A 10,899-nucleotide genomic window follows, 5' to 3' on the forward strand; every position below is an offset into this window, starting at 1 on the left:
GTGCTGCCCGTAACGGTTGTCCCAGATCGACTAGTCACACGCGCAGCCTACTTCCTCAGTGGCGGCTCACGATTTTAATGCGCGTGAAGGACTTACTTTTACACCCGATGCGGCGGTTACGAAATAAACTCTAACATGACAAATTAAACCTTGACGAACAAAACAATTCACTATTACACGATACTTATTATACTGGGCTATCGGCACGTAGGCCCGTGTCTCTGGCGACTCTACGTGATTCCTAGATGTGTCCCAGGGACTGATTCGTTAGTACGTTTGGTGGCACGATGCCGTGCGGCGGATACAAGTAAACTCTAACATGAAAAATTATACTTTGACGAACAAACACTTCACTATTACATAACACTTATTATACTAGGCTAGTGGCACGTAGGCCCGTGTCTCCGACGACTCTACGTGATTCCTAGACATGTCCCAGGGGCTGATTCGTTAGTATGTTCGGTAGCACGTGTCGCCTTCTGGCTGCCCCGTGCGGGCCAAAACTAATTAGCAGGTAAGCTAAGTTGGGGCGTGAAGCGCCGATGTAACGTCTCATAAACGTCCCACAGTACTTACGTAATACGTTGAACACTCATCTTGGAGCACTGATTTAATTAAGTGAAATACCTCATGGTAAATTGAGGCCGACCGCGGAACTGTACGTAAAAGATTAGAAAGAGATTATACTATTGAAGCTACATATCGGTGAAAGCAAGAGTTGAAGGTTCCGTGTTGCGCGAAGGCTGCCGGCCTATGCGAGCTCCTGAAGGACACACGTGCTCTCGCCGCGCGCGACCCCCCTCCCCTGCCAGACCTCCCGCGGAAACATGTGAATTTCGCGGAAAAACTGAACCGGCCAGGTTCGGGACAAATCGCACAGTGAAACATAATTTTGAAAGGACTGAAATATTAAATGATGAAAATAATGTCAAATAAAAACCTGTGGAAAAATATACATAATTGCATTTTTTGTAGTTCGGCGGAGGGATATGCCACACCCGGCCGGATCCTTCCGCCGACGTAGCACTCGTTGCCTGGCGTTCGCCTCGTTGCATGAACTACTCTTTGTTGCGCGCACGAGCGCGTTCGGTGCACACACCTTTGCGAGACGTTGATGAGGCATAGCGGTCTATGCGACATAGAGGAGCATTGGCGGTCGGCGTCACTACATAATCTACCTAACTTCTACTTACCTTGTCATATACAATTGTGTGCAGGAGGCATGCTTAGGGGTGTATTCTGGGCCCCAACATGTGGACCAACTAGTGTTCTTCTAAGTTTTTGCTGCAGAATTCTATGTGCGGACGACATTCTCGGTCAGCCACATTGGGCTGGATTGTCCACTCTTGCCTTAGAGATAGAGGCTGCTTTTTTCACAGAGCTTGTGCTAGTCAAACAACCAGCAAATCATTAATAATGCAACCAAGCGATGTCCATCATGTCTCCACCCCTTTGTCGGAGATGGGCCCGCGACAATGTGTTAAATGCAATTCCAGTTTGCTTTACAGTTAAAATGTTTGTACAACAATAAGCACAGTACGACATTTCTACGATTCTCATCCATTAATTCCTTTCTAGCTATTAAAGAAAGGTTATAACCACACTTTGTTTAGGACATTTGAGTGGCCGTGTCCCAAAATGCAAACAGACTTCAGAATCTACATCACACAACTACTCCATAATTTCTTAACTTTGTGATATTTTTCACAGTTTGCACAGTTTTCTATGTACATAATTATTACTGATTATTCATGTTTGTCACCTGTGTGTATGCTCTATAATTTTTTTTTTTTTGGTCGCACCCATAATCAAGTTGGCGGCAGAATATTGAGACAATTATGTTTTAAGCTTTGATCGCTGTATATCTATGATTCATGTACTGTTGTTTTTGTTATGTGGTGGTAGAGGTTTGACAGTTTTGTCAATAATTTGATATTTAGGTACAATGGCTGACCCGAAGTATGCTGATTTACCAGGAATAGTATGTATTTAAAAAAAAAAAACTAAATTATTTGGAATGTCATGCTTGAATCTTGTACTGACTTTAATTATTGCAGTTAAAAGTTTGATGTCCTGACTAGTCGTTTCCTTCCTTCGACTTTCTTTTATACCTTTTTATTTGTTAAAGAAAGTTAATTTTACGTCTAAATTGAGTACTTTTGTGGCTACTGCAAAGCAATTTGGGGCTGCAGCGTAAAAACAAATTAGCTAATATTTTTTCTTGAATGTCACAAAAGCATTTAATGTTGCTAACTAACCTAACGTAATCCAACTTGCCCCACCCCACCATTCACACCATTTTACAGTGTTTTAAATGTAGTCAACGAACGTAACCAACATTTAAAATGAAAAATTACCAGAAAAAGAATCTGATAAATAACGATGTCGTATATAAACACTGGCTGAAATATCCTGCGTTGTCCAGGCAAAACACGTCGTGAGGAGGATTCTTTAGTGCAATGGTGGTAATTTTTTTTACTCTCAAGTGGACAGTTTATATTATCTAGATAAAAAACAAACAAATAGACATTAATTCGTTTGTAATTAGAATATTCTATATTGCAAAGCTTCAGGGTGCTTGATGTTTTCCACTTGTCCATCCTGAGAGTAAACAAACGAACTAACCGGTGTACCAACTCTTTGAGCAAGCCACGTATAGTTGTCCCATGTGAAAAACATGGCATTTCCATGTTAATACCTGCCCGTAAAGTAATTGCCCCATGCCTTGTAGATATTCATAGCTAGTGTGATCACTTAAAATCGAAGGCTGTATTTGAATTACTGGGTATGAACAGAATAATGCTATAGCCATTGCCTGGAGATGCAGAAGGTTTCAAAAATACAATAGCCCTTGTCATGGAATCAAAGAAAGCATCAGTATGCCATAGAGAAATTTTACTAAGGTGTACCAAAATTCTTCTTTAAGGAGTGCTGGGATGGGGAGGGTTTCCCGAAATCTCACGTGGACATTGACCTTCCTCGTGTTTCAAGGGTCAAGTATGCAAAATATGGTAAATATGTAGAGTAGCGGTTTATACGGAAAAAAATGCTAAAAAATCGAAAATACTTTTATTCTGTGCTCTTTCACTTCCTCTTTTCAAATCAACCGGCGGAGATAAGAAATTCCAAATACTTAGGGAGATATCGAATTTTTTAATTTAGCAATACAACACCTGTACAACCATTCAAACGACGCCATTTTTGTTATTTTGCCGTGTGTTCGTGAATGCGTGATAAATAAAATGGTTAATTAGGTCAGGTCAGTTACATTATTAATACTTTCAAACTAAGCGGACATAAAAAAATAATGTGAATTAATTTTAATGGCTGTTTAGTTTTAAAATATTTATAATGTAACTGACCTGACCAAACAAACCGGGACAAAGGATAAACAGTAGGAACTAAAATGGTCGATCAAGTCAGGTCAGTTACATTATGAATACTTTCAAACTAAGCGTACATTAAAAATAATATGATTTAATTTCAATGGTTCTTTAGTTTTAAAGTATTTATAATGTAACTGACCTGACCTAACAAACCAGGACAAATGATGAACATTAACTCACGTAAAATTTTTTTGTTACTTATTACTTGCGCAACAATATCCAAATAAAAAATAAGACTTTAAAATTAGAAATGTTAAAAGCTCACCTAAGTTGGAGGCGGGTACATTTCCTTTGCCATTAGAAGGAAATGATGAGGTCGTTCACCTACGTCGCGATACCTCCGACAGAACATTAATAAATAAATAAATAATCACGTATTGGTTCATTTGAATACTGGCCAATCACGGAACTGTCACGTGACAAAATTGTCCAATAAGAAACATAATAGATACTCGTAAACAAGAAACAATGGTAATCACAGCATGAATACGCAGGTATTGTGATGAAAATTATAAAATTCGATATCTCCTAAAGTATTTGGAATTTCGTATCTCCGCCGGTTGATTTGAAAAGAGGAAGTGAAAGAGCATAGAATAAAAGTATTTTCGGATTTTTAGCATTTTTTTCCGCATATACCGCGACTCTACATATTTACCCAAAATATCATCCAAATTAGAGTAAAAATGTAGATTTGTATGAGTAAGAACCAAACAGGAAATCTTCTTACACACATGCTCACACCCATGCATCTTGCGCACGCATGCACCACTTGCATACGCACACGCTGAAATGCCAGTCGTTACCTGAACTAATTCATAATTGGGAACTGATTTTTTTTGGAAACCTCCTTTTCCATTTATTGCTATGTAAGATAAGGAACATCACTGCAGAGTTTCAAGTTGTATTGACACATATTACTGGAAAAACGGGAATTTTAATAATTTGATGCCTCCGCAACGCCCCTTCGGAGCTGATATTCATACAATCAGCTCTTAGCTTATTTCTGTGTATTTAAAGGAATATACGTGCCAAATGTCAAGTGTATTCGTCTGATAGTTCTGGTAAATTTGTGATGAGTGGGTAGTCAGTGCGTGGTATTTCACTTTTAAGTATATAAATAAGAAAATAAGTTAATTCTTTACTTTTATGTCATACACAATTACAGTTAGCTCATTTCTTGCTGTAAGCTGATGTCTGTTTATTAGGATCACTCCAAGTAATGTAGGGAAAAATTAACGATGTACCTAATAGTTTTTCACTTGGGTGCATGAATTTCTAGAACTACAACAATATAAAATTTATCGTGTTTTTTGTTTGCAGGCGTACGACCAGCCAGACGTATATGAAACCAGTGAGCTGCCAGAGGCTGACCAGAACACAGATTTCTTTGAGGTAACAGCACCGTGTGGTTTTGCGAGACTGATTTATGTAAAGTGGGGTAAATGTTGAAAACAGCAACTTATGGGAAATCTATACAAATAAAATTGTAAATGGTGGTTCATTCTAAGTCTTAAATCTTGAGAAGTTCTTCATTGATTGCATTGAAAGTTTGACAATATGTTGCATTATAATACCAGTGTGTCACACCTGTGACTGGTAAAAAGTTAGATAAAAATATATATAGGTAAAAAATTGATTTAAATATTTTTATTGTTACAGAGTGATGTATAGACATATAGATATAGATGAGAGATAGAGAGATACTTTGTATATTTGTACCTACTTCAAACAAATTACAAAAAAAAAAAAAAAAATTGAGGCATTGCAATGCATGTCGGGCATTAGCTAGTAAGACTAATAAAACTAAAGTGAATAGTTTTAAATGTGAATTAAAAAGTTTTTTTTTAAATTTAAATATTGTCGACATTGTTAATGTAACTCACCTAATCAACATTCCACGTTAATTTATTATAATATGCCTTATTTTTCCAGACTTTGCTGGGTAATTTCAACATGTACTGAAAGTAGGCCGGGCTGTTTCAGGAGGAATCCGATTCAATAGAGCGCCTGCACATCAGTGCGGCGGAAGCTTTCAGCAAGTTCAAGGGGAAAACTCTCCTAGCCGATGGCGTCGACTTCTCGGCCACGCTCAACAAGAGCAGGCGCAGTGGTTACGATGCACGGTGAAGTAGCTCATGCACATGTGTTTCTTTTCCTGTAACAATACCAGTGTCAAATTAAGCTTGCATCCTGGGTCATCCTGCTTGTAAGCAACCCCTGTGGTGGAAGTAAGGATTTTTTTTTTACATTCTCACTTTAATTTGCTTGATTACAGTTGTTTTTAATTTTAATTGGGTTATTATGATGCACTGCTTAATTTGAAAGATGTGTCTGCTATACCTATATCCTTTGTATTTTGTGCAGTTAATCTTCATTAGGAGTATTATGACAAAATTATGAGAGTGAATTTTTATGATGCGCGCGCATCATGCAACGAAATTTTCACAGGATGAAAATAAAACTGCATACAAATAAAAATATGTGTGTGTGTGTGTGTGAGTGTGTGGGTGAGAGTGAGTGAGAGAGAGTGAGAGAGAGAGAGAGAGAGAGAGAGAGAGAGAAAGTGAGAGAAAGAGAGAGTTAGAGAGAGAGTTAGAGAGAGAGAGTTAGAGAGAGAGAGAGAGAGTTAGAGAGATTTTATATATATATATAGATAGATAGATAGATAGATAGATAGATAGATAGATAGATAGATAGATAGATAGATAGATAGATAGATAGATAGATAGATAGAGCGCGCGTGCATGTGCACGTGCACACTATTAAATCTTATCTTGGTTATTTATATTGAATACTGGTCCATATCCAGGGGCGTAGCCAGGGGGGGTTTTAGGGGTTCAAACCCCCCCCCCCCCCCCCCAGCAACAAATCTTTAATTAATTTCTTATTCATCGCTCAAACAAATTTCATATTAAAATTAATAAAAAATTTTACCATTACAATATTTAAATTTAAGTAATGAAAACTGCTAAAATATCACCATTTTACACCTTGAAATCCAAATTTTCCCGGGGGAGGACCCCCGGACCATACACTTTAATACGGGGGGGGGGGGGGGGGGGGGTCATGCTTCTTAACACCCCCCCATACGCAAATCCTGACTACGCCACTGTCCATATCATTAAAAACATTTATTTATTGTGAATATTAGTGAAAGAAATTGTGCTTATAAACCTTTTCAAGTGTATTTATAATAGTCAGGTTATGTTCCTGTATGCATAACGATGTCTGGTTGCTTGTAAGATTCCATTGTCGCTGGCTGGGAGTCTCCTGGCCGTGTTTGTGAGGTTACGTTCCCGCATGTATAGTTTTTTTGCATTATAAATTATTACATTATTGTTAATGAATAATTCAAATTAAATTAGAATAAAAATTCAGCATATTTATTGATTTTCATTAATAATAAAGTTTATCTTAATTATTTTATTCAATTAAATAATTAATTTATACATGTTTTTATTATTAATATTGAATACTGAGTATTAATTAAAAAATGTTTATTTGATGTAAATTGTACTTTTCCATCCTTTTTTATAATATCATTCCAGTCCTTTTATTATTTGATTTCTATTAATTATTGGTGTTCGAAATTAAAGTTGGTTTTTGTATTACATCAAGCAAGTTTAACTTCTAATACGCGTACACCCACTCTTTTTTTTTTATATTTTGTTGATTGGGGGGTCAGCCTGAAGGCGGGATCATAACTCGACCATCACCACTGGGATACGACTATCGCGTGTCTGGGGCGAGCTAGGCGGGGTTCGTCTGTGCCTTCTGCAGTAAGGCGGTGAATAGACAACACAGTACCCAGTACTGAACCCGGGAAGAAAATTTACAAGTGAAAAATCCCCAAGCTGACTGGGAATTGAACCCAACGGTTCATACTTATGCACTGTAGGTATATTTTAGTGTGTTACAGGATTTATGAAAACTTATATTTCCTTTCGTAGGTGTTAAATGTTTGGTAAACTATATATGGCGAACATCTACATAATGTTGAAAGTTTGGAAGCCAGACTTAGTCTTCTGCTTATTTTGATCACTTATCATTAGGGACAAGATTATATGGTGAATTGCGATAAAACCAAAATTACACCGCAAAGCATGTCAGTACAACATATGCATAACACTGAAATGCATGTTAGTACACCATTTGGCATCAAAATTAAACTAAAAACATGAAATCACTCAGCAATTTGACCAAACTTAACCCAAATTACAAAAATTGTAATTGTTTGTTGTGGTAAATTGATTCAATGTAATTTATTTAGAATGAATTTTGTACCAGAATGTATGACAAATGGATTGGGAAAAAAAAAATATTTCATCGTTTAATCTTGCATCTGTTTCATTAGTAACACATTTTTACATCGATGAAGGCATATGTTTCAAACACACAAAAATTGGCAGATTTATTTTAAATTTTTTTTGAGTAGTTCTGTTCTAGACATGCTTATTACTAATGATTTTATTGCATTGTTACGACCTATGTAATGTGTGGGAGAACTGGGTTCATAAGGGATAGCCCAATTAAGTTTTATTACAGTTTTATTCATCAATAATATTTACATTAAAAATAAATAATTGTACTTAAAAAGTCTGATAAAAAAACTGGTACTTAAAAATGTTTATTCTATAGTCACTCAATGTCTGTCAAGTTCCACAGTTCGCACTCCTCTGGGGCTAGGCTCGACAGTGGTTCGCCCCTCACCTCGCGCCTGTCCACACACACACAGACTCGCGCCACTCGGTCGCTGCACTTTCATGATTCAGTCGAACTCAGCGTCGCAACACTCTCAGAGGGGGTCTCCCACCCTCATCGTCGATGTCGCATTTCCCTTAGCTCTGAATCTGCTCTGAACTGTAGCCGCACTCGCCGGTACTCACTGTCGTGGGACTCTGATGCCAAACTGCCGCAGAGGCTGGCGTCTCTGCTCAAGTAGTTTGAGGCACCCTTCTCCAACCAACGAGAACAGCTGTGACGAGTTGTATCATCCCGGGCCGATCCGATGCTCGAATAGTCGGGAAGGGTAGTGTCCATTATCGCCGGTCTGCGCGGTGGCCTGCTAAAATTCCCAAGGCCCCGCCCGGTGATGGATTACAGCGTCGAGGCAGGATGACGCAGGGTAGGGAGGGGGGGTAGCGACGACCCTTGTAATCCGGCCAGGCGCGCGTGGCATGCCTTACGTCAGCGAACAGCACGTGGCCGAGCAGAGCCGCCAGCCAGCTCTGAAACTGGCATCGCGGTCTGGTGTCTCGTGTTTGTAACAGTATAAGTGCTTCAAACATCATTCAAAATGAGACTATTTTAGTGAAATAAGTACTAAGAAACGTGTTAGTTTATTCTTTTTAATTATTCCCTTTTTTAATGGTTAAAGACAATATATAAAAACAATAACACTGAACACTCCTGTTTTGTAAACAAAATTGTTGTAAAAATAAAACTATACCATCTTGCCCCTACTTATCACACCTTGCGAAGTGGACCAGTAAACAACAGCACTTATACGAGCTCATATTATGCTGCGTGCCAAAGGTAAAATATACGTGCACTAGTTTAAATACCATCCCAGTTTCTAGTAACAAGTCATTGCTGTACAACAAGATATTGTAACAACAAAATACTGTACTTGCCAATTTATTTTTATTGTTCTGAATAGTTAACCAAGCTTATTAAAAACTATTGTATTGTGAAAGTACAATATGCATTAGTCAAAAACAATTAAGTGCCATGTTTGTTTAATAATATTGTAAAGGATAGCCCAATTAAAGATTTTATTACACACACAGTTTTATTAATGGCCACTATTTATGTAACTTACCATTAATCTTCTAAAATGGCAAATAATCTATTGCACTTAAAAATAATGTTCCTTCCCCAGTCACTTGTTTCTTACAATCCACACACCTCGCTGGGCCGCACCTCTGGCGCAACTCTCGCCGCAGCACCCCTCGTGGGTCTCCGCCGCCGACGTACTTGCCTTCGCCGAGATCCCACTCAACACCTCGCTCGGAACTTCGCTTGGAACTCCGCCGCGCCCGCGACACTATAACCCGGAACTGAACTCTTCGCCCTGGAACCTTCGTCCAAGGACTTCGCCCCTCTGCCGCGCCCGCGGCACTATCGCCTCGAGATCTTCGCCGCAGGAGAACTCCCGACTGAACTATGACTCAACTCAACTCTCTCCTCGAGGCCGCCGTCCTCTTTTTATATATTAGCCGCAATTTCCAGAACTCGCGAGCGTGGCTGGGGCCTGTCGCCTCATTCCGCGCCGACCCGACGGCAGAAATCTCTCGAAACACGTGTCGGCGGCTCGCGTAACTCCGCAGCGGTCCGGTGTCAGTTACGTGTCAAAGGCAGGGTGCCGCGTGGGGAGTGGTGGGAAGGAGGGGGGAAAGCGAGAATCCTTGTTATCTTCCAGGCGTGCGCGGTGCATATCATGTTGCGGCAGTCGCCAGCCAGCTCTGCACCTGTACGTGTCCCGGCCTTGCTCACGTTCGTAACATTATGCTATAGTTGTGAATAAACAGACAATCGTAAAAAGAATCTAAAGATCTTTTTAAAAACAAAATGAGACAATACATAATCATGTCTGTTCCGTGACTACGGAAGTTGAGGAATTCACTTGAAAATTGGTGGATTCTAGCAGCTCCCAGCACCAACTTGTGTCTAGGCGGCCATCTTAATTTTTACTGTCCTCTGTTGGACACACAAGCTAGGAGAAAGTTTTGTCCGCATCCAACCAACAAACAAAAAGAAAAACACTGTGACATGTCTACGCTCCAAGCACAAACAAATGAGAAATATATCATGGGCATACAAGGAAAACCCATTAAGTCCATATAATGAAACTATGAGAAAAATTGATTTTTATATTCATATGGGTTTGTAAAATATATATGGTAACTTGTCATATAATATACTTGTGATGAATCACATTAAACTGGACTTTGTCATATTAATACGTATCTCATTTTGTTATCTAACTGGACTTAGTGGGTTTTCCTTGTACACCCACGATATACAAATGGTCCTTGTTTGAAGTCACTGGACATGGTCTGTATGAGAGGGTGCCAGTTGTCCCGAGGGTGGTCCCCTTGTGACGAGGCGCGGTGCTGGCGGGCGCAGGTCGGGCGACTGGGAGCTGGTGGGGGTCGGGGAGAAGGAGACCCCGCTGCAGAAGCTCCAGCGGCTGCAGTGCGAGATGAACGAGCTGGCGGAGGAAGTGGCGCAGCTGAAGGTACAGCCAGACACCACGGTTCATAAACCTCTTTTCCTCTTCTTTCCTTTGCTGCTGGGAATGATACATTTATTTTTTTTTAGGATTTTATTTTTGTGCAAGGAGGGTAAATCTCCCCCACCTATCTCTCTTCTACCCTTGTGTATGGCCCTGTAAACAATCATCAGAATGCTACTATAAATATGGTAACTAATTTTTTTTTCCACAATCAAAAACTGTTATTTAACAACCCATTTATTAATATTTTATTACAGTGATGCTTATTGTTAAAAA

The 10,899-nt window shown here is 39.3% G+C and overlaps 1 protein-coding gene across 1 annotated transcript in view; it reads left to right on the forward strand.

Moving 5' to 3' along the window:
* The first annotated feature begins 1,850 nt into the window (after positions 1 to 1,850).
* LOC134539724 (dynactin subunit 2) overlaps positions 1,851 to 10,899 on the forward strand; it is a 31,599-nt gene continuing 22,550 nt past the window's right edge. Inside the window, exons 1-4 of the mRNA XM_063381972.1 lie at positions 1,851 to 1,981; positions 4,707 to 4,778; positions 5,370 to 5,509; positions 10,515 to 10,626. Coding sequence (XP_063238042.1) covers positions 1,946 to 1,981; positions 4,707 to 4,778; positions 5,370 to 5,509; positions 10,515 to 10,626 — 360 coding nt within the window. The 5' untranslated portion in view covers positions 1,851 to 1,945. The remainder of the gene's footprint in view (positions 1,982 to 4,706; positions 4,779 to 5,369; positions 5,510 to 10,514; positions 10,627 to 10,899) is intronic.

Source organism: Bacillus rossius, chromosome 15 (genome assembly GCF_032445375.1).
Source record: "Bacillus rossius redtenbacheri isolate Brsri chromosome 15, Brsri_v3, whole genome shotgun sequence".
Taxonomy (NCBI): Eukaryota; Metazoa; Arthropoda; class Insecta; order Phasmatodea; family Bacillidae; genus Bacillus; species Bacillus rossius.